Source organism: Chlorocebus sabaeus, chromosome 24 (genome assembly GCF_047675955.1).
Source record: "Chlorocebus sabaeus isolate Y175 chromosome 24, mChlSab1.0.hap1, whole genome shotgun sequence".
In the NCBI taxonomy this organism is placed as follows: Eukaryota; Metazoa; Chordata; class Mammalia; order Primates; family Cercopithecidae; genus Chlorocebus; species Chlorocebus sabaeus.
Genome location: NC_132927.1, coordinates 34,803,753 through 34,831,501, shown reverse-complemented (window position 1 = coordinate 34,831,501; position 27,749 = coordinate 34,803,753). Strand labels below are relative to the sequence as shown.

At 42.3% G+C, this 27,749-nt stretch overlaps 3 protein-coding genes across 13 annotated transcripts in view; 1 reads left to right on the top strand and 2 right to left on the bottom strand.

The window, feature by feature from the left end:
• Positions 1–1,168, bottom strand: part of KIAA0586 (KIAA0586 ortholog) — a 121,194-nt gene extending 120,026 nt beyond the window's left edge. For 3 of the 10 annotated variants that reach the window (XM_037984053.2, XM_037984061.2, XM_037984058.2), the window contains exon 1: positions 377–1,168. In XM_037984053.2, coding sequence (XP_037839981.2) covers positions 377–575 — 199 coding nt within the window. In that variant the 5' untranslated portion in view covers positions 576–1,168. The remainder of the gene's footprint in view (positions 1–376) is intronic. The other 7 variants (XM_073011033.1, XM_037984054.2, XM_073011034.1 and 4 more) reach the window with 4 other exon arrangements.
• A 497-nt stretch (positions 1,169–1,665) lies between these two features.
• Positions 1,666–15,284, top strand: TIMM9 (translocase of inner mitochondrial membrane 9). 2 transcript variants are annotated; one of them, XM_037984063.2, is made up of 5 exons: positions 1,666–1,855; positions 5,075–5,162; positions 11,972–12,036; positions 13,016–13,111; positions 14,766–15,284. In XM_037984063.2, the coding sequence occupies exons 3-5, from the start codon at positions 11,998–12,000 to the stop codon at positions 14,898–14,900; spliced, it is 270 nt and encodes an 89-aa protein (XP_037839991.1). In that variant the 5' UTR covers positions 1,666–1,855; positions 5,075–5,162; positions 11,972–11,997; the 3' UTR covers positions 14,901–15,284. The 2 variants fall into 2 exon arrangements, with proteins under 2 accessions (XP_037839991.1, XP_072867129.1); XM_073011028.1 differs by lacking the exon at positions 5,075–5,162.
• On the bottom strand, positions 15,230–27,121 carry TOMM20L (translocase of outer mitochondrial membrane 20 like). Its single transcript, XM_073011029.1, has 5 exons — positions 26,965–27,121; positions 26,733–26,776; positions 20,488–20,569; positions 16,452–16,594; positions 15,230–15,403 (listed from the first exon to the last, which is right to left on the bottom strand). Exons 1-5 carry the CDS (start codon positions 27,098–27,100, stop codon positions 15,350–15,352), a joined length of 459 nt encoding a protein of 152 aa, XP_072867130.1. The 5' UTR covers positions 27,101–27,121; the 3' UTR covers positions 15,230–15,349.
• Between the last annotated feature and the right edge of the window lie 628 nt (positions 27,122–27,749).

Genomic DNA, 27,749 nt, shown 5'->3' with positions numbered 1-27,749 from the left:
TGCTTTTCCCACTATTAACGGAAAGTAGTGCATTAGGTAAAAAGTACTACTTTGGGGGAAAACTATAAAAAACACTAGCGGGGAAAATAAAGCAAATTATACAAGTTAAGTGTATCCACCATAGATATAAACAAAAACAATATGCAAAAGTCAATGCCAAAAAAAAAAAAAAAGCACAACTAGAGACGTTAAAGTTTCATTCATTAGATCTATTCAAACATTTTATAGGCTTCCTGGCCATTTTCCCGGGAAACAGGGTCAGTTTTCAAACATCTGCACAAACTAGACTTATATCTTACGTCTGGAAATTTAAACAAATAAGGACTAAAGATTCACTAAACTAAAACTGGTTGAAAAATTACATGGAATCACATACCACATGATGTTCCATTTAAGCTAGTCCCCGTTCCAACAGGAAGACGTTTATTTGCAGACAATGCCGGAGGAACACAGGGCAACTCATCTCTCAGCAAAACCAAATGATCTCCATGATTTTGAGAAACTACCTCACGAAGTCTCTTCGCTGGCATCTTAATCCTTTTTTTCTTCTCCAAGCTGACCTCAGAGCCTTTCATATTGTTGGTCACAAAACAAGTCCCACACTTATGGACGGAAAAACTTTCTCTGTGTCCTTAAGACTTCAGAACAAAATTTTCACCTCTTTGCAATGAACTGTTCTTAAAATGTCGAAATAGAACATCCACAAAGCTGAAAATCTAAATTTTGGTATTGAATCCAGGATTAGAGACGACTATAAAGTCCTATTTACCCATTAATCCCACTTAGTCTATTAATACACCACGCCAAAATGTGAAAGTGGGGATGCCAAGAGAATGGCCACAGGAGCAACAATAACCATGAACAGTGCACTCCCCAATCCCAGAGCTGGTAGGGCAAAACCAAATAGATGTAGAGGAGGGCTTAAAATTTGTTAAGAGGCAGTCAAGCAGATAAAACCGAAATGCTATTTTAAAAATAATGACCTACATAAGAAGCGTAATAGCTTTCTTCAGCCACAGAGTCTTACACACCCCTCCAGATGCAATCGTCGGAAACATAAATTCATCCCTACGTGTCTCCAGGACGCCCAAGACCCGCGCAGTCACGGGTATAATCTGACATCAACTTCAGTTGCCCGCAGGTCAACACCCACTTGCCTTCAAACCCGCCCTTGAGACACAACACGCATGCGCGCCAACAAACTCACCCAAAACATCCAACCAGAAAGCTAAGCGCTCGCTGGTGCTCTTCCATCCCTCTCCGGGTGGAAACAAACTCCGGACATAACGGAGGCTTATTTATTTATTTATTTATTTATTCATTCATTCATTCATTCATTCATTCATTCATGCATTCATGCATTCATTTATTTATTTAAAAGTAGCACATTGCCGCACAAGACCGCGCTACAGTCTTATCTGAAACTTGAAGAGCTCCCGACTTGTAATACTACTTGTGTTTATCGGGGGCTGTTTACACTGCTTCGCTTCCGAAGACCGTTAGGGACGTGGGATTAGGTAAATTAGGCTTCTAAAGAGTTTCGACAGATTCGGGTCGTTATTGGAGAGGAAGTCGGGAATAGAAAGCATTGTCTAAGCAGACAATCACAGAGATCAATCCTTAGCAGATTTTAGAATTCGCTGATGGTACGTGCATTTTCTTCTAGATTTCCTGTCGTTATAACGAATCGGCGTCTAAGGGTTTAAGTGTCACTTGACATCACTGCTCCCACGTGTTCTTTCCCATCTGGCGGCCGCGGCTCCTGTCCTGACCCTGACCCGCCCTCCCGAGGCTCAGCCGTCCCGCAGCGCCCCACAGCCTTGCATTGATGTCGGATGCGAGAGCCTGTGCTTAAGTATGGTGCCTGTTCTCTGCCGTGAGAATCCGGGGTTCCCGGGCGGGGGGTGGCAGGCTACAGCTCCAGAAAATTGGCGGGGTCTCCCGAGGCGGCCGCCGCATGTACTTGGGGCAGTGGGGGGGTGCGAAGCGGGACAGCGCTTCGCCAGGTCCGGTGCAGACCTTCCTGGGGATGGTGTCACCTGGGCGAGGGTAGGAACTTTAGGCCCTGAGCCACCCCCAACCTGGATCTGGGGAGTCGGGGGTCACTGAATTAGACTATAAGATATTTACGCTGTGACCTTGAGCTGCCCGGTGGATGATCCTCCTTTAAATGAAAATCGTCTCTAGACATACCAGTCTAACAGCCCTTACCTGATCTGTTCATTTCCCAGCATGCGCTACTTAGAGTTTTCCCTTTATGCCTTACTAGAGGCTTTAGAATAATCAAAGCAAAAAATGTAATCCGATCTAAAAGCTAAATGACGAATTTTATTTCTGTTACATCTCGGCGATCTAGTTTCATAGAAGTCTAGACTTAAAATGGACTTTCAAGTCCGAGCGCGGTAGCTCACGCCTGTAATCCCAGTACTTTGGGAGGCCAAGGCGGGCGAATCACCTGAGGTCAGGGGTTCGAGACCAGCCTGGCCAGCATGGTGAAACTCCGTTTCTAATGAAAATACAAAAAATTAACTGGGCATGGTGGCGCGCGCCTGTAGTCCCAGCTACGCAGGAGGCTGAGGCAGGAGAATTGCTTGAACCCGGCAGGTGGAGGTTGCAGTGAGCCGAGATCGCGCCATTGCGCTCCAGCCTGAGTGAGAGAGCAAGACTGTCTCAAAAAAAAAAAAAGAAGAAAAAACTTTAAGGGCTCAGCGTTAAAGAACCTTTTAACTATTTGTACCTTGCTGAGTTTCTCTAATTAATGAGGTTTTTTTTGTTTTGTTTTGTTTTGTTTTTTTTTGGAGACAAAGTCTTGCTCTGTCGCACAGGCTGGATTGCAGTGGCACAATCTTGGCTCACTGCAACCTCTGCCTCTCAGGTTCAAGAGATTCTTCTGCCTCAGGCCTCCTGAGTAGCTGGAATTACAGGCGCCCGCCACCATGCCCAGCTAATTTTTTTTGTATTTTTATTAGAGACGGGGTTTCACCATGGTGGCCAGGCTGGTCTCGAACTCTTGACTTGGTGATCCACCAGCCTCGGCCTCCCAAAGTGCTGGTATTACAGGCGTGAGCCACCGCGCCCAGCCATTACTTTTTATTTTAGTTACATTTTCCCTTCTTAATTGGGCTCATAGCTGGTACCTGTTTGTTCACAATTTATTGCATATTATGAGTGTACTGAAAGAACTACAATGTCATAGCTGCCAGAGACCTTGGAGATAGTTAAACTCTTACTTTCTAGGTGATACTTATTTGAAAGAAACAGTACCTAAGATCTGAGTGTAGGCACTCTGAATTATTAAAATGACAACTTAATTTGGATCTTACAGCTCTTTGTCATGACTCTTTAGTTCCTCTTCCCCCGCCCCCCCCGCCCAGAGACTGGGTCTTGCTCTGTCATGATCATAGCTCACTGCAGCCTTGAACTCCTGAGCTCAGGCAATCCTCCTGTCTCAGCCTCCTGAGTGCCTAGGACTACAAGCACTTGCTACCACACTGGCTAATTTTTTACTTTTTGGTAGAGACTAGGTCTTGCCTTATTGCCCAGGCTTATTTTCTTTTTTCTTTCCTTTGTGTGTTTGGTTTTTTTGTTTTTTTTTGAGATGGATTTTTGTCGCAAAGGCTGGAGTGCAGTGGCACAATCTCAGCTCACTGCAACCTCTGCCTCCCGGGTTCAAGCGATTCTTCTGCCTCAGCCTCCCAAATAGCTGGGATTACAGGCACCCGCCACTCCGCCCAGCTAATTTTTGTGTTTTTATTAAGATGGGGTTTCACCATGTTGGCCAGGCTGGGTCTGGAACTCCTGACCGCATGTGATCTGCCCACCTCGGCCTCCCAAAGTGCTGGGATTACATGCATGAACCATCGTGCCTGGCTTTATTTTCTTACCCTAAATCAGCCCTCTCAACCCCTTTTCTTTATGACTGATACTTTTCAAAAGACCAGTCAGGTTGTCTTAACAAATTGTTCCATGTTGTAGATTTTCCTAATTATTCCCTCATGATGAGAGCGTATCAAACTTTTGGCCAGAATACCACATAGGTGATGCTATCTTACTGCATCTCACCAGGAAACACCTAATGTTGGCACCCATGTTTGTGATGCTAGGTTTTATGACTTAGCTTATACTTTTTTTCTTTGAGACAGGGTCTCTTGATCTGTCACCCAGGCAAGAGAGCAGTGGCTTGATCATGGCTCACTGCAGCCTCGAGCTCCTGGGCTCAAGTGATCCTCCTGCCTCAGCCTCCTGAGTAGCTGGGACTACAGGCACACACCACCATGCTGGCTCATTTTTGTATTTTTTGTAGAGATGGGGTTTTGCCATGTTGCCCAGGCTGGTGTAGAACTTATGGGCTCAAGCTGTCCACCCAACTCAGCCTCCCAAAATGCTGGGATTGAGCCACTGCACCTGGTCAGTCACTTAGCTTATAACATATTTGGCTATTTGGAAAATATTTTTAGATATATGATATATGCCATAATAGCTTATAAGACATTTCATAGGTCTTAAATAGGTCATTTTATAGGTGCAATGGGGAAAATACTGGATTTTGAAGTCCAAACACCTTAGTTAGGCTGCAGCTGCCCAGTTACTATCTGTATAAGTGACCTCATGTAAGTTTCTTAAGATTTCTGAACCATCCCTCCCAGAATTAGTAGGAAAATCATAAGGGAAGTGTAATGTATACTTATACCTGGACAAATAAGGATAGCATGACATTAAGTATTTTTTTTAATAGTAACACATATGCCAAAGAATTGTAACCTCAGACTAGAGGAAACTAATTTCACTTACTAAAAAGGAAGAAACTTAAAAAAGAAAAAAAGATTAGCCAATAGAAGTTTACATTTCATTGAAAAGACTATTAGAACTTGAAGGAGCTGGGCGCGGTGGCTCACGCCTGTAATCCCAGCTCTCAGGGAGGCAGAGGCAGGAGGATAGCTTGAGCCCAGGAGTTCGAGACCTGCCTGGGTAATATAGCGAGACCCCGTTCTCCACAAAAAAGAAAAAAAAAAAAAAAGGACCAAAAAAAAAGAACTTGAAGGGGACTTAGTAATCATATTACCTCATTTTTCAGGTAAGAATCAGGCCTTACTGGAGACATTCAAGCAAAGGTTGGACAACTACTTTTCCAGAACAGAAAGGAAACTCATGCATCAGAAAAGGTTTGAGCTTGATGACTGAAAAGATCTCCCATTATTCTTAAGTTCCCTGGTTCTATGATATATTTTGTTTGTCACAAGAATAACAGCATCATTGTAGTCATTCCCGAGATCTAAGCCAGTGATTCTTGAATTCGCTTCTTTCTTCTCTCCTTCTCCAGGTTTCAGGGATATAATCAGAAGGTAACCCCTGATGGGTCTTTGCCGCTATAACAACAAACATTTGCTGTAATATCTGGAAACTAGGATCAAATAAAAGGACAACCACATTACTGCTATCTGTTCTTACCATCAGGTGGTTTATGTGGCTGGTGGAATTTGTCAGTCTAAGCTTACTATTAAATAACTGCAAAGTGAATAGTGAAAGATTTAGAAGATCTCAAATTAGCAAGTAACTCTGAAAATCATTTATTTACTCAGTCATCTCCAGTATTTTCTCTGAACCAGTTGCCTACAATTATGTATACCATAATCTTTTTTTTTTTTTTTTGAGACAGAGTCTCGCTCTGTCACCCAGGCTGGAGTGCAATGGCACAATCTCAGCTCACTGCAGCCTCTGCCTCCCAGGTTCAAGCAATTCTGCCTCAGCCTCCTGAGTAGCTGGGACTATAGGCGCCCACCACCATGCCCGGCTAACTTTTGTATTTTTAGTAGAGACGGGGTTTCACCATGTTGACCAGGCTGGTCTCGAACTCCTGACCTCAAATGATCCACCCGCCTCAGCCTCCCAATGTGCTGGGATTACAGGTGTGAGCTACTGTGCCTGGCCTATACCGTAATCTTGATAGATACTGGTGACTACAGAGGATAGCTTTAGAGATTTAAGCAGACATAAGAAAACTGCTGATTATTAGCTCTTGAGTTCAACTGTAGGTCTGGGAAAAAAAAAAAAAAAAATGAAATTGATCTGGGCGCGGTGGCTCATGCCTGTAATCCCAGCACTTTGGGAGGCTGAGGCGGGCGGATTACCTAAGATCGAGAGTTCAAGACCAACCTGGCCAACAGGGTGAAACCCTGTCTCTACTAAACAAAAATTAGCCAGGTGTGGTAGTGCATGCCTGTAATCCCAGCTACTCAGGAGGCAGAAGATGTAGTGAGCTGAGATTGCGCCATTGCACTCCAGCCTGGGTCACAGAGTGAGACTCTGTCTCAAAAATAAATAAATAAATAAATCTCAAAAATAAATAAATAAAATACACAATTGAGTGATTCTAAAGAAAAATCATAATGTTAACATAGTGGTCTGTGAACGGTAGAACTATTTATCTTTTGTTTTTCAAATTCTCAATAAATATATTACTTTTATAGTATGATAAACTTTATTTCACTGAAAAGAGGAAACATATACTGTTTAAGTAATATATATTAATACATTATCTAATGAATAAAGAAGATCCATACCAAAAGCACTTGGGCATTCCTCATACATGTCTTTTCAGATTTTTTAGTAACAACCATCATTTGTCACCATGAGGTGTATAATAAGGACAAGATGTGTGTAGAGGCAACACAGGGTTCCAGTCTAAAACTTAGAGAACAGTTAAAGATTTCACACTTTTGGCCAGGCACGGTGGCTTATGCCTGTAATCCCAGCACTTTGGGAAGCCAAGGCAGGAGGATCACCTGAGGTCAGGAGTTCGAGACCAGCCTGATCAACGTGGAGAAACCCCCGTCTCTACTAAAAATACAAAATTAGCCAGGTGTGGCACATGCCTGTGATCCCAACTGCTTGGGAGGCTGAGGCAGGAGAATCGCTTGAACCTGGGAGGTGGAGGTTGCGGTGAGCTGAGATTGTGCCATAGCACTCCAGCCTGGGCAATAAGAGTGAAAACTCCGTCTCAAAAAAAAAAAAAAAAAAATTCATACTTTGTCTCTCTGACCTCTGGTTGATAACCCAAAGAAATACAAGAATGGAATTTTTTAAAAAAAAGAACAACAGGCCGGGCGCGGTGGCTCAAGCCTGTAATCCCAGCACTTTGGGAGGCCGAGAGGGGCGGATCACGAGGTCAGGAGATCGAGACCATCCTGGCGAACACAGTGAAACCCCGTCTCTACTAAAAAATACAAAAAACTAGCCGGGCGAGGTGGCGGGCGCCTGTAGTCCCAGCTACTCAGGAGGCTGAGGCAGGAGAATGGCGTAAACCCGGGAGGCGGAGCTTGCAGTGAGCCGAGATCGGGCCACTGCACTCCAGCCTGGGCGACAGAGGGAGACTCCGTCTGAAAAAAAAAAAAAAAAAAGAACAACAAATTTTGGCATTATAGGAAGGAAATCAAATCTGTGTTCTTTCTTGATGTGAACTATAGAGGGGAAAGGGAAGGGAAAGGGAAGGGAAAGGAAGAAGGGTCTTAAATCAGTAATCCAAGCTCCTCCTACCTCAAGCACCTAAAAAAGAACAGCAGAATGAACCCGATGAAGGAAATAAAGAGCAAAAATCAATTTAAATGAAAAGAGAAAAAAAGAGCTGGTTCTTTGAAAAGATTAATAAAACTGACAAACTTACTAGCAAGAGAGAAGTTACAAATTACACTATCAGGAATGAAATGGTGTACATTATTACAGGTTTTACAGATATCAAAAGGATACAGGAATATTACAAACAACCCCTCCTGGGTTCAAGCAATTCTGCTTTAGCCTCCTGAGTAGCTGGGATTACAGGCACACGCCACCACGCCCAGCTAATTTTTTTTGTATTTTTAGTAGAGACGAGGTTTCACCGTGTTGGCCAGGCTGGTCTTGAACTCCTGACCTCAGATCATCCACCCACCTCAGCCTCCCAAAGTGCTGGGATTACAGGCGTGAGCCATAGCACCCGGCGGGATTGAAGAATTCTATTTTCTGGCTTCCAATTCTCTGATTCCTCTGTCCCCTCCATTCTCCTATTGATTTTATTCATTTAGTTTATTTTGGTTATTGTATTTTTCACTTCTTAAACTTTCCATTTGGGTCTTGATATTTCTGTTTCTTTGCTGAGACCTTCTATTTTTTTCATTTCTTTCAAGTGTGTTCATAATTGCTCACTGAAGTATTGACAAGGTCCTGTTTAAAAATCTTTGTCAGATAATCCCAACACATGTTCCTCAATGTTGAGCATCTGCTGATTGTCTTTTTTTTTAATTCAGTTTGAGATCTTCCTAGTTCTTGGTGTGATGAGTGATTTTTTAATACATTGCAGACTGGACATCTTGCATATCATGTTATGAGGCTCTAGATTTTATTTAATCCTTTTATCTGGCTCCTTTTGACAATGCTCCATGAGGGGAAGTGGTGGGAGGTACCACTTCATTACTGCCAGATGAAGTAGAAATTCATGTTCCTCACTCTGACACTTGAGGGGAGGGGCAGGGAGTTTCTTGTTACTGCTGGGTAGAGTGGGCATTCTGGCTCCTCACCAGGCTTCCACTGGTAACTCCCTGGCTGGGAAGGACTACAGTGCTTCATTACTCTCCCCATGTGGCCTCCACTGACATTAGTAGGGCATGTGGCCTAATTGTCATGAGGCAGTAATGCAAGTCCTGAATGTCAAGTAGGCCTCCTTTGATACCACTCCAGAGTAGATGGACATGGGCACCTCATTACTGCCAATTGGGGCGGAAACCAGGCTCCCTGTGTGGTTTCCACTGACACTCACTGGGGAGCGGGGAGGCTTTTCAGTGCATATGAAGGAAATCACATTTTTTTAAATATCAGTAGTTATCGTGACTTTTTTTTTTTTTTGAGACAGAGTCTCACTATGTGGCGCAGGCTGGAGTGCAGTGCTGCAATCTTGGCTCACTGCAACCTCCACCCAAGGGTTCAAGCAGGTCTTCTGCCTCAGCCTCCTGAGTAGCTGGGATTACAGGCATGAGCCACCACGCCCGGCTAATTTTTGTATTTTTAGTAGAGACGGGGTTTCACTATGCTGTCCAGGCTTGTCTCCAACTCTTGACCTCAGGTGGTCCACCTGCCCCAGCCTCCTAAAGTGCTGGGATTACAAGCGTGAGCCTAGTTATTGTGATTTTATAGGATAAGGAAAAAAGAGGAGGGAAGAATAAATGCAAAAAGGAGGCAAGTATAGGTATGATTGAGACTGGTGGAATGGAATTACTGTTGATTGTATGTGTTAATCAAAAGCTGAATGTTAATTTTTTTCATGATGGTGGCATACACTTTGTCCTAAACTTGAATTTACTACTAGTTTCAACAAAGCTTCATAAAAATTAGTTTCAACAAAGCTTCATAAAAATTTTATGTGTTTCACAGACGTTAATAATTGATAAGCTAATAAAGATTTGCACATCCAGTTTATCATTTTTGTCTTGCTTATCAGAAAACTCTGAACTAAATAAAATGTGTAGCATTTATGTTAGTCTACAGTGTACATGATTCATGTTTTCCTTTTACATGCTGTTTAATTTCTATTTTAAACAGATTTATTTTATACAAATCTTTTTTTTTTTTTTTAAGACAGAGTCTGGCTCTGTCGCCCAGGCTGGAGTGCAGTGGTGCAGCATCAGCTCACTGCAAGCTCCGCCTCCCGGGTTCCCGCCATTCTCCTGCCTCAGCCTCCCAAGTAGCTGGGACTACAGGCGCCCGCCACCACTCCCAACTAATTTTTTGTATTTTTAGTAAAGATGGGGTTTCACTGTGTTAGCCAGGATGGTCTCAATCTCCTGACCTCTTGATCTGCCTGCCTCAGCCTCCCAAAGTGCTGGGATTATAGGCGTGAGCTGCCACGTCCAGCCTGTACAAATCTTTTATATGAAATGCTCAACCTTTTTAGAACTAGCCAGGATATAGTAAATAAATAATGTGACACACATTCTTACATCTAGATTAACTGAACCTAAGTCCTACATTTAAGATATGTGGAAATCTCAGTAATTCAGAGAGGCTTTTTTACTTACTTGTCTCCTCTTCCCTGTTGCCGCCAGGTTGGATTATAATTAGAAGTTTCTGATTAGTCTCTGTGATTGCCCTTTCTGAACTATAGAATGTGTAGTAGAATGTATAATTCCTATAACTTTCTTTTAAAACTCTGAATATCTTTCATGAGGGTTGTCTATTTCTAAGCAAATGGTGTTTGTTAACTGGTGTTTGTTAACTATTAATAGAACGTTTGTATTTATATTGTAAAAGGATCATTAGTAGTAAGGGTCAGAGTTAAATTAGCAACTAATTTTAAGTGTATTTGGAGTGGCTCAGATATGTGAATCCACTTTTTCATTTATAGATTTTATTAAACCTAAATATAGGCCAAGTATTTGTGATGAAAATTTAGCATTCAAATTGAGATGTGGTATAAGTGTAAAATGCTCACCAAAATCAAAGACTTACTACAAGAAAAGGAATGTAAAATGTCTTATTAATACTTTTTATGTTGATTGCATGTTGAAATGTGAAAATTTTTGATATTTTTGATATATTCGATTAAGTGTAATAGTAAAAGATTTAAAATAAGCAAATTGGTGACTAGTGGAATAGTTAAGTAATTTTAAGAAAACAGCAAAAATCTCGATTTCCTTTATTTTTCTTTTTATTATTATTATTTATTTATTTATTTATTTATTTATTTTTAATTTTTTTTTTTATTTTTATTTTTTATTTTTTTTTTGAGGCGGAGTCTTGCTCTGTCGCCCAGGCTGGAGTGCAGTGGCACTATCTCGGCTCACTGCAAGCTCCGCCTCCTGGGTTCACGCCATTCTCCTGCCTCAGCCTCCCGAGTAGCTGGGACTACAGGCGCCTGCCACTACGCCCGGCTAATTTTTTTGTATTTTTAGTAGAGGTGGGGTTTCACCGTGTTAGCCAGGATGGTCTCGATCTCCTGACCTCGTGATCCACCCATCTCGGCCTCCCAAAGTGCTGGGATTACAGGTTTGAGCCACCGCGCCCGGCTATTATTATTATTATTTGAGATGGAGTCTTACTTTGTCGCCCAGGCTGTATTGCAGTGGCGTGATCTCGGCTCACTGTAACCTCAACATTCTGAGTTCAAGTGATTCTCCTGCCTCAGCTTTCCGAGTAGCTGGGACCATAGGCATATGCCATCACGTCTGGCCAATTTTTGTATATTTAGTAGAGATAGGGTTTCACTGTGTTGGCCAGGCTGGTTTTGAACTCCTGACCTCAAGTGATCCACCTGCCTCGGCCTCCCAAAGTGCTGGGATTACAGGCATGAGCCACCACTCCCAGCTTTTTTTATTGTTTTTTTTTAAGCCCAAACCTCACCATCTTGGTTTCCTTTGTAATCCTCCTAGGAATGGGGCTTTAAACAAGTAGCTTAGCAAGGCAGCAGAGCAAACTATCTTAAAACTGGAGATTTTGATAGACAGGGCCTTTGAGTCCCAAAGTAGCATTAGAAAATATAATTCTCTGGCTGGGGGCAGTGGCTTACACCTGTAATTCACTTTGGGAAGCCAAGGCGGACGGATCACAAGGTTAAGAGATCGAGACCATCCTGGCCAACATGGGTAAAACCCCATCTCTACTAAAAATACAAAAATCAGCTGGGTGTGGTGGTGTGCACCTGTAGTCCCAGCTACTTGGGAGGCTGAGGCAGGAGAATTGCTTGAACCCGGAGGTGGAGGTTGCAGTGAGCCAAGATCATGCCACTGTGCTCCAGCCTGGTGACAGAGTGAGACTCCGTCTCAAAAAAAAAAAAAAAATCTAATTCTCAACTGTAAGGTTCTATGGTCATTAATGATCTGAGAAATTAGGGGTGGCATACAGTTACATACACAGATTTATAAAATATGAGCAGTGATTCCCTAACTTCAGTTAGACTAAAAACATCTGTTTAAAGATTGACAAACTTTTTTTTGAATTTTTAAATTAGGTGACTAATAAAGGTACCAGAAGAATATGGCTGCACAAATACCAGAATCTGATCAGATAAAACAGGTAAGGTATTCTTAATAAGGGGAAAATATTTTGCAAAAAAATGTAAGATGCTATTAATGCCACTGTGTCAGGTTGGGTGCAGTGGCTCACATCTGTAATCCCAGCATGTTGGGAGGCCCCAATGGGTGGATCACTTGAAGTCAGGCAAGACCGGCCTGGCCAATGTGGTAAAACTCCCATCTCCTAAAAATACAAAAATTAGCTGGGTATGCTGGCGCACACCTCTAGTCGCAGCATACTTGGGAGGCACGGGAATTGCTTGACCCAGGAGGCAGAGGCTGAAGTGAGTCGAGATTGCGCCATTGCACTCCAGCCTGGGCAATAGAGCAAGACTCCATCTCAAAAAAAAAAAAAAAAAAAAACATGTCAGTCAGTGGTTTCACAAAACAATTGTTTCTATTTCATTTCCAAAATGGATATTAAATGTTATAAAGTGTGTGTATTTTTCTTTTTTTTTTTTTTTTTTTTTTTTTGAGACAGTCTTGCTCTGTCAGCCAGGCTGGAGTGCAGTGGCACAATCTTGGCTCACTGCAACCTCCATCTCCTGAGCCCAAGCAATTCTCCTGCCTAAGCCTCCCGAGTAGCTGGGATTACAGGCATGTGCCACCATGCCCAGCTAATTTTTGTATTTTTATTAGAGACGGGGTTTCACCGTGTTGGCCAGGCTGGTCTCAAACTCCTGACCTCAGGTAATCCGCCCACCCCAGCCTCCCAAAGTGCTGGGATTACAGGCATGAGCCACCGCGCCCAGGCAAGCATATGTATTTTTCATCTGACTGATAATCAAGAAAAAATTAAATATTCAACTAGAAAATAAAACTGTTCTGTAGATCATATTGTACCCATTTAAGTTATTATGCTATTATGATTTCAAGTGTTATAGTATATTTTGTCTAAATATAAAATACTAGTAATTGAAGTTTCAAAGCATCTTTATTTTAAAAACCAAATACTAAAGAACATTCTGGTTTGTTTGTAGTTTAAGGAATTTCTGGGGACCTACAATAAACTTACAGAGACCTGCTTTTTGGACTGTGTTAAAGACTTCACAACAAGAGAAGTAAAACCTGAAGAGGTAAGAAAAGTGTTACTCACTGAAATTCTCCAGGCCTGTCATAAACACTGTAAGTAGCATTTCACTTGTTCCTACTTATTACAGGAATTTAGACTACCTTTTATGTTCCATTGCTTAGAAGAACTGAAGCAGCCACTGAACCACGGCATTGAGTTTAACAGTGCCAAATTTAATATGATAGTTACATTGTACCAAGTCAGACCATTTTAGAGAAGATGGCTGCAGCTGCTGAGTTACTGTTTCACAACAAAGATTCTTACTAATTAGCTTTCAGTCAAGATGGCCTACCTAGAGAAACTTGGCACAGCCTTTCTGTATGGCCCTGGGAATTCTGGTTGGCTTTGGAAAAAGCAAAGCTTGACTTTGATGGCTCATATTGAAAACCTAATCCTATTAGAAGTCTTAACTTTTTTTTTCTAAGACAGGGTCTTGCTCTGTCACCCAGGCTGGAGTACAATGGCATAATCATAGCTCCCTGTAACTTTGAACTCCCAGCACTTTGGGAGGCCAAGGCAGGTGGATCACTTGAGCCCAGGAGTTCAAAACCAGCCTCAGCAACATGGTGAAACGCTGTCTTTACAAAAAAAAAAAAAAAGTAGCTGGACATGTTGGCACATGCCTGTGGTCCCAGCTACTCGGGAGCTGAGGTAAGAGGGTCACCTGAGCCCGGGAGGCAGAGGCTGCAGTGAGCTGTGATTGCACCACTGCACTCTAGCCTGGGCGACGGAGCAAGACCCTGTCAACAAAAACAAAAACAAAAAAAACAGTCCTCGTCTCTACTAAAAAATAAAATGAAATACTAGCCAGGCATGGTGGTGTGTGCCTGTAGTCTCAGCTACTCCAGGGACTAAGGTAGGAGGATAACTTAAGCCCAGGAGGTTGAGGCCGCAGTAAGCCACTGCACTCCACCCTGGGCAACAGAGAGAGAACCTGTCTCAAAAAAATAAATATGCCAGGCACAGTGGCTCATGCCTGTAATCTCAGCACTTTGGGAGGCCGAGGCGGGTGGATCATGAGGTCAGGAGATCGAGACCATCCTGGCTAACACAGTGAAACCCCGTCTCTACTAAAAATACAAAAAATTAGCCAGGCATGGTGGCAGGCACCTGTAGTCCCAGCTACTCGGGAGGCTGAGGCAGGAGAATGGCCTGAACCCAGGAGGCAGAGCTTGCAGTGAGCCAAGATCATGCCACTGCACTCCGGCCTGGGCGACAGAGCGAGATTCCATCTCAAAAAATAAATAAGTTAATTAAATAAATAAAAAGTAAAAGGTTGAGGATTAAGAATGTTGTTTCTCATTAAAAAGGAACAAACTTACTACTGGGTCTACATTTTAACAATCGAAACAAGAGGATAGGAATGTGGACTTTCACTTAATACACTTGCAGAAAATCTAGTCCAGAAGCTTCTTGAAAGCAGAGACTTACTACTGCTCTTAGTGACTACAAACTGGCAGGCATTCAATATATATTAATGCTTGTCAGTGGATGAAAGTATCAATTAAAAGCTATGGTCAGTTGCTGCCAATTAATACTATTTAATTATCAGATATATTCAAAGAAAAGCAAACTACACACTGTTCTTTTAGAATACATGCATTTTTAAAAATTCATATTTTTGTGTTGCCTCTTGGATCTTCCCTTTTCATTCCTAGACCACCTGTTCAGAACATTGCCTACAGAAATATTTAAAAATGACACAAAGAATATCCATGAGATTTCAGGAATATCATATTCAGCAGAATGAAGCCCTGGCAGCCAAAGCAGGACTCCTTGGCCAACCACGATAGAGAAGTCCTGATGGATGAACTTTTGATGAAAGATTGCCAACAGCTGCTTTATTGGAAATGAGGACTCATCTGATAGAATCCCCTGAAAGCAGTAGCCACAATGTTAAACCATCTGTCATGACTTTGGCAAATGGAAACCACTGGAGAAACAAAATTGCTATTTACCAGGAATAATCAAACTAGAAGGTCTTATTGTTCAATGAAATAATAAGATGCAACATTTGTTGAGGCCTTATGATTCAGCAGCTTGGTCACTTGATTAGAAAAATAAACCATTGTTTCTTCAATTGTGACTGTTAATTTTAAAGCAACTTATGTGTTCAATCATGTATGAGATAGACAAATTTTTATTACTAAAAGTAAAATAAATGGAAATATCATTGAGCAGTTGTTTATACTGTATGGTACCATAGTATTCTCACTGGACTGTGGATACGTTGAAATGTTTTTCAATCAGGATCATCCTCCAAGCATTCCTGTTCATTCATGTCTGCCTCAAATTGCTGGTGAATACATAAAACAGTTACTTGCTACTCATTTCAATGCATGATCCTTTTCTTGCCTCCCTTGTGTCAGGGTGGGCATTATTCCTTTTTTTTTTTTTGAGATGGAGTTTTGCTTTCGTCACCCAGGATGGAGTGCAATGGTGCGATCTTGGCTCACTGCAACCTCTACCTCCCAGGTTCAAGCAATTCTCCTGCCTCAGCCTCCCAAGTAACTGGGATTACAGGTGTATGCCACCATGCCTGGCTAATTTTTGTATTTTTAGTAGAGATGGGGTTTCACCATGTTGGTCAGGCTGGTGTCAAACTCCTGACCTCCAGTGATCCGCCCACCTCAGCCTCCCAAAGTGCTAGGATTACAGGCATGAGCCACTGCGCCCGGCCACATATTCTTATCTTACCTACATTTTCATATATCTTCAGGAAACCATCCCATCTGCCCTAGTTTGGGAATGTTTAAGAGTTGACTGTTAAGTTCATGTTTGTGTTTTGTTCAAAAGCTGACAGTTAAATATGATAGATTCCAAGGCTTGCCAATGATAAAAAGTGAACCAAAGTTAATGTCTTATGGCTAATGAATCCTGAAACGAATCCAAGCATTTGCAGGAAATTCTAGTTGATGCATATGTATACCAAGTAGTTTAGTAAAATGCAAGTGGACTAAAACTTACTAATCAATTGGCTTATGAATGGATTTCATTCGATACCATTTTAAACCTATATTTAAGAGAATGCTAATTAGCCTGTATGTTTAAATTTACCAAAGCGATTTTTATGTTTTGTATGTTAATGGAAGTAGAAGTATTGTTCTGCTTTAAAACTGAAGTGTTGAAATGCAGATAATACTCAAGAAAATATACAATTTATTATAATCAAAGGAACCTGAAAGAATAGGCTTGCTTCATGTTAAAGCAGCCAAAAAGTCAGAGATTTCACTTATTTAAGATTCTGGGCAATTCACACACATACTTTGATATTTCTGTGTAGTCAAGCATAACATAGCTATTTACTGTGTACATTTCACAAAGATAATTAAATATGTGCTCACCTGGCAAATAAGGGGAATTTTGTGCAACAGCATCTCAAATACCTTGGGAGGGAGTGTGTGTTTGAAAACCTTCAGAAGTTCCTGTGGTTGACCACACACCAAAAGGGCATTGCTGAGGTGCTGAACCCCCATTCTATGCTCTCCTGAAACAGAATGACAAGTTTTGAGCAAAATTTTAAAGTTCTTTAAAACAAGACATTCTACAAATCCAAGAAAGCAACAAGCATTAAAAATTAAAAGCATATCAAACTAAAGACTACTTAGACAAGTCTTGTGAAGAGTACAGTAAAAATATGAGAGAAGACATTGAGTTTCTTAGTGGTGAAGCTGCAATATTAATAATTTTGAGCCAAATTACAGCAAGTATACTCTTACTGTTTAGAAGTGCACTTTTGCATTGGAAATGCTCGTGCTCTATAATTTGGGTATGGAGGGAAGAGGATACTGAGTTTTTTTGTAAGCAGTTGTCTGCTTTTATTAATATCTGAAGGTTATCTTTACATGTGTGATTGATAAAATAGGATAAACATGTTCCAGCTAAATAGAACGTAAAAAAAAAAGATTTCACTATCAAAGAATTGAAACAAGATTTAGTGTACCATGAATTACATACCCCGAGGAAAAAAATAAGAGATTTATGAACTCTGATTTTTAAGCACAGTTTTAAAATGAGTTTTACGATAACTGGCTTTGAAGTAACAAAGAATGAAAATATGTGAAGAGTGAAAATCATAGCATTTCTGTTTAAGTTAGAACATGGAATGACTTTAGTCTCCCTTGTTTTACTTAAGGAAACTGAGGCAAAGATCAGTGAAATGATGTATAGTTTCAATGCTGATTAATGTCAGCATTAGGAATATAATCTAATTTTTTGACCCTTGAGACTAGAGTACTGCGTCTCTTCAGGTATTCGGTAATCACAGGAGTTGAAATCTTGACATACTTCATATAACTAGGTAGAAAATAAAATATGGCCCTACAAGTAAATATAATAATAGATTTTTATTAGCTGAAACTAGTTTTCCATTTATCGGTTGAAATACATGGTCATATGAAGAGAACAGTGCATGACAGAAAAAAATGCTTTCCAAAGATTCATATTAAGCTTAAACTAAAAAACAACAGGGATATGTCCTGACTTAAATACATTAATTTTACATTTTCAACATAAGATATAATAGTGCCTGTTCTCAAGATTGGTGGTGCTAACAATACAAAACAATCAATTTGGTCAAATAATTTAACCAACCAATAAATTAAATCATACCAGCTCCTCAGAAATTTCAATCAAAATTATTGGCCCTATGGTCTCATACAGACAGAGCCACCATTGAGATGGCTACAGAACTATATTTTACCTGACAGCAAAATGATGAAAATTGTGGGTGATGGCAAAGGAGAGTGGAGAAAGTTAAGAAGACTGCAGAAAACTGGGTGAAAAATTGCCACATTGGATAGAATACTGTACTGGTTGGTTCTCAATGTTTTAGAACCCTAGGGAGATTTTTAAAAAAATATTGACATCTGGGTTCCAGTCCCATAGATTCTGATTTAATTGGTTTGGGGTTTGATGAAGAATTAAAGAATAAGCAGCCAAGACCGAGAACTGCAGTGTATGTAAAATATGCAAGTATAAAACTTCTGTAAAGAGCTATTGGGGGCTGGGCGCGGCGGCTCACACCTGTAATCCCAACACTTTGGGAGGCTGAGGAGGGCAGATCACTTGACGCCACTTCGAGACCGGCCTAGCCAACATGGCAAAACCCAGTCTCTACTAAAAATGGAAAAATTAGCCAGGCATGGTGGCACACACTTATATAATCCCAGCTACTTGGGAGGCTGAGACACGAGAATTGCTTGAACCCAGAAGGCTGAGCCAAGATCACACCACTGCACTCCAGCTTGGGTGACAGAGTGAGACACTGTCCCCCCAAAATAAAAAAGCTATTAAATAGCAGTTAAAAATTTAAAAACCCAAGTTTGCAACATGTGTTCAGATCACCTCTAAATCTAATTGAACATTACATCATAGCTCTTAAGCATAAAGTGAATAGGAATAAAATGTGATAAAATATGTTATCTTTTTTCTTTTGACTTATAATTCAGAACTTTCTTTCCCACAATTTGACGGCCCTTGTTTACAAAAAAGAATATAAAATTATGAGTACAAAATTACTAGGGGTGGCTGGGCATGGTGGCTCATGCTTGTAATCCCAGCACTTTGGGAGGCCAAGGCAGTTAGATCACTTGAGGTCAGGAGTTTGAGACCAGCCTGACCCACATGATGAAACCCTGTGTCTACTAAGAATACAAAATTAGCTGGGTGTGGTGGTGCATGCCTGTAATCCCAGCTACTTGGGAGGCTGAGGCAGGAGAATCGCTTGAACCTGAAAGGCAGAGGTTGCAATGGGCTGAGATTGCGCCATTGCACTCCAGCTTGGGCAACAAGAGTGAAACTCCATCTCAAAAGAAAAAAAAAAATTTTTAGGGGGCCTTAGAGGCCTATGCATATAAAGGTCTTTAGACATAAGCTTCACTGGTTTATGTAAAGTCACTTCTGTTTATATCATTTAAGTCAGTTCTAACTGTACATTTTGTCATCAATATTTAGCAGGCATTTTTAGTCCATTTCAAAAATTACTCCATCTAAAAGCAAAAATCATTAATATTTAGCAGGTATTTTTAATCTATTTTAAAAATTACTCCATCTGAAAGCAAAGATCAATACTAAATAAAATACTAAAATACAAATTATAGTGATTAATGTGCAATGATTTTGAATGCCTGCAACTTTTTCATTTCTGAAAACCTTTATAATGGTTTTAAGACACTGAATAAAAATCTTGGCTATTGCTGTGAGTTGCCTAGGATTTTGACTTCCTCTTTGTTTTTCTAAATCCTGGAGGAGGCTGCTTACAGATTGAAAAACAAAACCTTTTGAAAAAAAAAAAAAACAGAAAGAGGCAAAAACAGGTACAGGCACTGTGATATGCAAGGGAGTTTGCAACACTTAAAAAATATATATACATTGTACTGATGGGTTTTGTAATGCTGATTTATCCAGCAACATCAGTTACTTCTTAAATTAAGAAGCCTCAAGACAAATTTTCCTTTCCAGGGTTTAACACCAGAATAAGGACATTATGATTATAATATTTATACAATAACAATATTATCTACCATCATTTTGCCTAACAATATTATGAAGTTTTCTCAAATCCATCTGGAATTAGGTAGGAATAAATTATAACTCAAAATATGACCATTAAGTGTAAGATAGCCCCGACAGGCATCACTCCATTAAACACAGTAAAAGAATGGACATTCATAGGGAATTTATTTATCAACAAAGTAAATAAGTATTAAGAATATTCTAAGAAAGCTGGAACATTTTTATAAAGCAGTTAGAATTTTTAAAAATTGTTTTGTTTGTTTTCCTGAGACAGAGTCTCTGTCTCCCAGGCTGGAGTATAGTGGCAAGATGATGGCTCACTGCAACCTCAAACTCCTGGGCTCAAGTGATCCTCTCACCTCAGCCTCCTGAGTAGCTGGGACTACAGGCACATGCCATGGTACCCAACTAATTTTTGAAATTTTTTGTAGAGACAGGGTCTTGCTTTGTTGCCCAGGCTGTTTTTAAACTGTTGGCCTCAAGCAATCCTCTTGCCTTGGCCTCCCAAAGTGTTGGGATTACCGGTATAAGCCACCACACCTGGCAAAAAGTTTTTATTCTTAACATTTAGTCACTTGGAAAACTCACTGACTTAGAATTTTATATAACAATAAATGAGGTATTTTTGTATTTGGCTTTGCTACTCTGTTTGCCCACTTCCAAGTCTGCAACTTGAACACGAAACTCTTAACATAATGCAAGAGTACAGTGTGATGAAGTGAACATGCTGGGATAGTTTTTCTTTAGTGAGGGAAGTTGGCTAACACATCCAGCTAGTTATTTGACATACAAATACTAATCAATAAATATTTCTTAAGAATAAACTGTCGTAAGTAACTCACAAAAGAACATTTACATTCTTACCTCTAGATAACCAAAGTTCTCCCATCCGTACCTCTTGCAAGAAAAGTTCTTGCAATTTTTTATTCTTCGCTGGATCCCACAACTAAAATATTCATAAAATATTTAACAATGAGTAATGAATGTAAGGTATATGGTTACTGATCAAATTATTTTTTATTTATAAAGGACATCTTGGGCTGGATGCGGTGGCTCACGCCTGTAATCCCAGCACTTTGGGAGGCCGAGGCAGGCAGATCACCTGAGGTCAGGAGTTCGAGAACAGCCTGACCAACATGGAGAAACCCCGTCTCTACTAAAAATACAAAATTAGCAGTCATAGTGGCGCAGGCAGGAGAATCGCTTGAACCTGGGAGGCGGAGGTTGCAATTGGCTGAGATCACACCATTGCACTCTAGCCTGGACAACAAGAGCGAAACTCTGTCACAAAAAAAAGGAAGAAAAAAAAAAATGACATCTTGAACCTAGTCTCTAAATCTAAAGTTATGACAAATGTAGTTGTTCTTTATAATATTTAAACCAATTTTCTAAAATGGGATTATTTTAAGTGATTTAAAAAAACATGACATATTTGTTAGGTTGAGATGCTTATAATAAGTAACTCTCATCCCATATTTTACCCACCCACATATAGCAGAAATCCTACTGTAATTAATATAACAAAGGTAGTTTTGTATGTTGCAAAATTATTTTCTTGCCCGGGATATTAACAGTGCCTGTTGATTTGGTTGCAATGATTTCTCTGGCTTACAAGGTCATTTTGGTCTTTTTAGTAGTGAAACCTGTTCATGCAACAGTAATTCTCTATTAGGGGAAATAAGAAACTATGCTAAGCCTTCTGTACTCACACCCTCAAAAGGAAAGGGACAAAGGACCTGGTAGGGGGTTGGCAGGGGAGTGAGTGTTCAGAAGGATGCTTTGGTTTCCTGTGGTTGGTTCATGAAGGCTACCATGGCCACAAGATGGCATCATCATTGGTACTACATCTAGGGCTAATCTTTCAAGGTACACTGAGCAAACCCTAGCCCAAAATATCAACTCCACTGCCATTTACTTCAGCTCCAGTGTTTCAAATCTGTAAGGTTTTTGTTTTTGTTTTCCCCCAAGAATTTTCTTTTTAAAATGCAATGAGCCTGGAAAGGGGTCACCTTTTTTTTTTTTTGAGACAGAGTCTCCCTCTCTTGCCCAGGCTGGAGTGCAGTGGCGCAATCTTGGCTCACCGCAAGCTCCACCTCCCGGGGTCAGGCCATTCTCCTCCCACAGCCTCCCAAGTAGCTGGGACTATAGGCACCCACCACCACGCCCAGCTAATTTTTGTATTTTTAGTAGAGACGGGGTTTCACCTTGTTAGCCAGGATGGTCTTGATCTCCTGACCTTGTAATCTGCCTGCCTCAACCTCCCAAAGTGCTGGGATTACAGGCATGAGCCACCGTGCCCAGCTAGGGGTCATTTTTTAAGCTTGTATCATCAAATATACTAATAATCAGTAACATCAGAGGTTTTACTCAATAGATGTTTAGTGAGGACTGGCAAGGGCAGGACACTCCAGGAAAAGCTGGAAGGACTCACAGTCTAATAAAGGGAAAGGGATCATGTAGGTACAACAAGAAGTCCAATGTCCTCTGGGGCTCAAAGTACAGAGACATTACATCTAGTTGGAGAATTGTCAAAGGCTTCTCAGAAAAGATAGTGTTTGAGATGTGGAGAGGTTCAGTGAAAGTTTGATGAGGAAAGTATAAGCAACGCAAAATTGCAGGGAATATACCAAGTGAACTTAATTAGCTGGATTATGGTAGGGTAAATGTTTGTTTGCTGGAGTACAGTGGCACAATCTCGGCTCACTGCCACCTCCGCCTCCTGGGTTCAAGTGATTCTCCTGCCTCAGCCTCCTGAGTAGTTGGAATTATAGGTGCACACCACCACGCCCAGCTAATTTTTGTATTTTTAGTAGAGATGGGGTTTTACCATGTTCGCCATGGCTGGTCTCGAACTCCTGACCTCGTGATCCACCCGCCTCGGCCTCTCAAAGTGCTGGAATTACCGGCGTGAGCCACTGTGCCGGCCATGATAGGGTAAATGTAGCAACAATATAACCATTATTGAAGGCCAGCTATAAACTAGGAACTTTACATATATTATTTCCAATCCCTAGGAAAATAAGGCAGTCAATTGGAATAGGCACCCATCAAAGGCACAGCACCAAGCTGAGGCTGGTTTTGTTTTTTGTTTTTGTTGTTTTTGAGACGGCGTTTCACTCTGTTGCCCAGGCTGGAGTACAGTGGCATGATCCTGGCTCACTGCAACTTTTGGTTTACTGCAACCTCTGCCTCCCAGGTTCAAGCGATTCCCTTGTCTCAGCCTCCCAGGTAGCTGGGACTATAGGCATGTGCCACCATGCCCGACTAATTTTGTATTTTTAGTAGAGATGGGGTTTCACCATGTTGGCCAGACTGGTCTTGAACTCCTGACCTCAGGTGATCAGACCACCTCGGCCTTGCAAAGTGCTGGGATTACAGGTGTGAGCCACTGCACCCAGCAAAGCTGGTCTTTAATCTGCAGAGTAGGGAGCTACTGCAAGGAATTACATATTCAGAGCTGCCATTTAGAAGAAATTTACTCTAACAGCATAAGAATACAGGCAGGGCGACAAGTTAGGAAACGATTTCAATAACCTGGGTAAAAGGTAATAAAAGCCTTTAGTCGCAGGGAAGCAATAGAAATAGACAAGTGGGATATATATATATATATATGAAATAGAGCATTTGAAAATAAGAATTGGTCATTGTTTATGATGGATGAAGCTGACATTTAAACAAGATGAGTCAGGGTCATAACAGGGAGGCTAGTGACACCAGGAGCATCGTAAGGAAACAGGAGTAGGTGCAGTGGCAAGAGGGGAGATGATGAACTTACTTCTGGACACACTAAGGTGAGGTGCCAATAGAACGTCCAGATGACAGAGTCTGGTAGAAAGATGAAACTTGGGACACCAGGTCTAGAGGAGCACATTTGAAATCACTTTTGGAGAAGGCAAGGATCTTCTAGGGAGAGGGGAAAGAGTACAGAACCCAAGGCCCATGTTTCACAAAGCATCACCTGAAGGAGCTGTTAAAACTGCAGTTTCTTGGGCTCCACCCAGACCTACTGAATCAATCTCCGGGAGTAGGGCCCAGGAATTTGCATTTTTAAACAAGCTCTTCAGGTGATTCTTATGGATCCTAAAGTCTGACAGTCACTGTGCCAGTAAGAATTCCCCGGGCTACTGGATCAGAATTGCTGGGATCAGGGTCAAATAATCCATATTTTAACAAAAGCTCCAGGTAAATCTAATGCAGCAATGGACCATACTTTGGGAAAGTCCTGGGAAGAAGAGGAAGAAAGACCCTAGAAAAGGTGAGAAGAGACAACTTTCTCTGCTTTGGTTTATTCATCTGTAAAATGAGAATAGAGGCCAGGCACAGTGGCTCCCTCCTGTAATCCCAACACTTCAGGATGCCAAGGCGGGCAGACTGCCTGAGCTCAGGAGTTCAAGACCAGCTTGGGCAATGTTGCAAAACCCGTCACTGTACAAGTACAAAAACTAGCTGGACATGGTGTGCACCTATAGTCCCAGCTATTTAGGAGACTGAGGTAGGAGAATCACCTAAACCCAAAAGGGTTGAGGCTGCAGTGAGCTGTGATCATGCCACTGTACTCCAGCCTGGGCAACACAGTGAGACTCCGTGTCAAAAAAAAAAAAAAATTAGAATAGAGTTGTGACAATTACATGAAAGAACATTTGAAAAATCCTGCTTGTGCTGCTTCCTCACTTGAAATAATTTATTTCCTATATGGGAAATAATATAATATTAACAATTTATTATTAATAATTATTGATTTATATCAATAAATTATAGTATGACTTAGTTATGGCTTAATATGAATATAATTAAATTATATTATAATTAAAATATGATTATATTAATATAAATCATTCATTATTTCCCATATGAACTGTCATTGACTGATTTTCCTGTCTTCAACTTCCTTTCTCCACACTAGAACCAGAATTGTCTTATTTTTAAAATAAAACCAAAATAATTGTGTCTTTTCTCTGAAATAAAGTCACCATCATTAGTTATCCACCACAACAGAAAAATGTCCTGACTTTTCAGTTTGGCATGCAAAGTCCTCCACAATAAGACACTAAACTGACCCTCAGCTATCTCTCTGGCCATAACACTCCTTGAATACTACAATTTCATGTTCTTTGCCTCTGCACAAGGTATTTCCCTCTGCCTACAATGAATAACAATATTCAACAAACATTTGCTGGGCACCTACCGCACTAGACTCCGTTCTAGGCACTGGAAACAATGGAGAGTAAAAAACAAAGTCTGCCCTCACAGAGTTTAGTGTAATAAACAGAAAGCATTAATTAAATAATTACATAAATGTGCAAGTGAAACCATAGACAATGAAGAGGGACATGCAGCTGTAACAGGCTCTGTCCCAGTCAAGTCAGGAAGGGAACTCCACTCCCATGTCCAGCTCTTTGGACACTCCCTATCCAGCTAACTATGTCAAATGGGCTTTTATTCTCTACTGTGATTCCATTTTGAAACCCCAGAAGTGTCTTTGATTTTGCCTCTCCATTACCCTTACTCAGTCGGCATGAACTGTATTCTTCCCAGTTCCCACTACCACCACCATAGTTTAGGATTTTTATTACCTCTCATCTAAATCGCTGCAATAGCTTGTTTTCTCTTCTTGTCCATTAAGTACACTCCTGCCTGATCAATCTAAGAATGGTTATCTTCTGCCTTTCTTTCCTTATTTTTAAAAAATTCCTGCTTAGAAATCTTCAGTAATTCCTCCATTGAATCTCAATTCCTTAACCCGGCCTTCAAAGCAAGCCTTCCTTAATTCAATCCCTACTTTCGCTTTCCAACCTTACCACCCACTATTCCTCAGTATGACTCCTTTGCCAAACTGGTTTACTGAATGTGCTTGGCAGATGCTCCACTTTGCATCTTTATGCACATGCTGTTCCCTCCATCCTGTGTCCTCTCCCCTGAAACCAAGCCACAAATTCATCATCCTTCCAGGCTCAGTTCAATGTCACTTCCGCTACAAAGTCTTCTCCGGAAAAACTGCATGTTTCAAAAATGGCTACCGCAATATTCCCGGTCACACAAGTGCTTTCAGAACCTTGCCATCCCTGTTGAGAGGCAGAATCTATTTCTTCTCCCTTTAAATTGAGTAGGCTTCAGTGTTGCCAGAAGTGGTACCATCTGCTCTCCCACATGAGCACATGTTCTAGTTCACATGCATGTGCGTGCTCTCTATACACACACATATATGTGTTTGCTTGCCCCTTGGGACACAGCCCACCACACAAATGAATCTCAGATCACACACGTGTAGGTGCTCTGGCTAACAATCTCAGCGAAGTAAACATCGAGAATCAACTGCGGATTGCTTGTGGCCAGGATTTCGAGATCAGCCTGGGCAACACAGGAACACCCTTGTGTCTTTCTTTTTTTATAGGCAGTGTCTTGCTCTGTCGCCCAGGCTGCAACTGCCGCCTCCTGGACTCAAGCAATTCTCCTGCCTCAGTCTCCCGAGTAGGTGAGATACAGGCACACACCACGACTCCCGGTTAATTTTTGTATTTTTAGTAGACATAGGCTTTCACCATGTTGGCCAGGCTGGTCTCGCACTCCTGACCCCATGTAATATGCCCGCCTCGCCTCTCAAAGTGCTGGGATTACAGGCGTGCGCCCCGCCTGTCTCTTAAAAACAACAAAAAAGGGACTAATCAAATTTTGCCGCAGACTTAGAAAACACGAAGATGCCTTCTGCTTCCGAGCTACAAGAAAGGCCCTGCGGGAGAACAATCTAGAAGGTACCGCCATGTGACCGAGGCCAGTCTAGGTTTCTAAGTGTCCTGCGCGGCTCTGAAAGGGCAAAAGCCTCCTCTTCCTTCTTCCAATTAAAAGAAGTGCCTGCTGTACAATGTTTTGCTTTACAGCTGCCCTTTTACAACTCCAACTTCTCCCTCCTTCCTTCCCTCCCTTTTGTGAGAGGAGAGTGCCTGAGCCTGAGCTTGGGGCGGTGCTTGGGGCGGTGCTTGGGGCGGTGCTTGGGGCGCGAGGGCAGGCCTCTTCCCCGGTGCGGGCGGCGGGCGGCTGAGGGAACTACTTGCTGCCGAGCCCGCCAGGAGCCAAGAAACCCAGCGAGCCCGGACCTCCGTCTACTGAGCTACCTGCGTGCCCCGCTCCTCAGGCTTTTGAGGCTCGGCTCTTCTTTCTGCGAACACAACACAGCACGTGCTGGCTGGGAGGCGTGGGCCCAGTGGTCCTGCTCGCCCGGGCGCCGCGGGCCCCTCAGCAGAAGCTGCGGCACTCACCGCCCGGCCTCTCACAGGGGGGCCCTCCCGGCCGGCAGCCCGCCCGCGCTGCCCGACCCGGCCGCGCCTCCGCCTCGGTCCCACTCACTGTCCCGCAGGCGACGCTTGAACGCGGGGTCCCCGCGCCGCTTCCGGTCGAGGTAAACACAGTAGCCTAGGAAGGCGAAGGCGCCACAGACCGCCGCGGCCGCCAAGAGGCCGAGAAGGGAGCGGACGGAGGGCATCCGGCCGCGGGCGTCCCACAAGCGGAGCGTTGGGCGCGGGCCGGCCGGCAGGGGGCGTCGGCGCGGCGGCCCATCCGGCCTCGCGGCCTCCTGCGCACTCAGCGGCGCGTTGACGCCTCGCACCCAGGCCTGTGGACTGGTGAGGAAGCCGAGCGTTCGGGAGGATGTGTGCGGGAGCCCGCGCAGCCACCGAGTAGCAGAGCTCTGTTCGAACCTACGTCTGTCGCACTCCAAATTCTGAATCCTTTCTCCAAACATGCCTCTGCCCCTGTGTCTACAATACCGATTTGGGCAAAGCACAGTATGCCGCGAATCTGCTTTACTGGGAGCCGGTGGTCGTTTAGGCCTCTGTTCCCTCACCTGCAAAATTAAGTTGACTCTAAGGTCAACTTTGGTCACCTCCTAGTTCACATTGTCTAACACCAGCCCGTACTCCCCAACCTATGTTTAGTTTTATAAGAAACTGAAGGCCGGGCGCGGTGGCTCACGCCTGTAAACCCAGCACTTTGGGAGGCTGAGGTGGGCGGATGACGAGGTCAGGAAGTCACGAGGTTGACCATCGTGGCTAACGCGGTGAAACCCCGTCTCCACTAAAAATACGAAAAACTAGCCGGGCGTGGTGGTGGGCACCTGCAGTCCCAGCTACTCG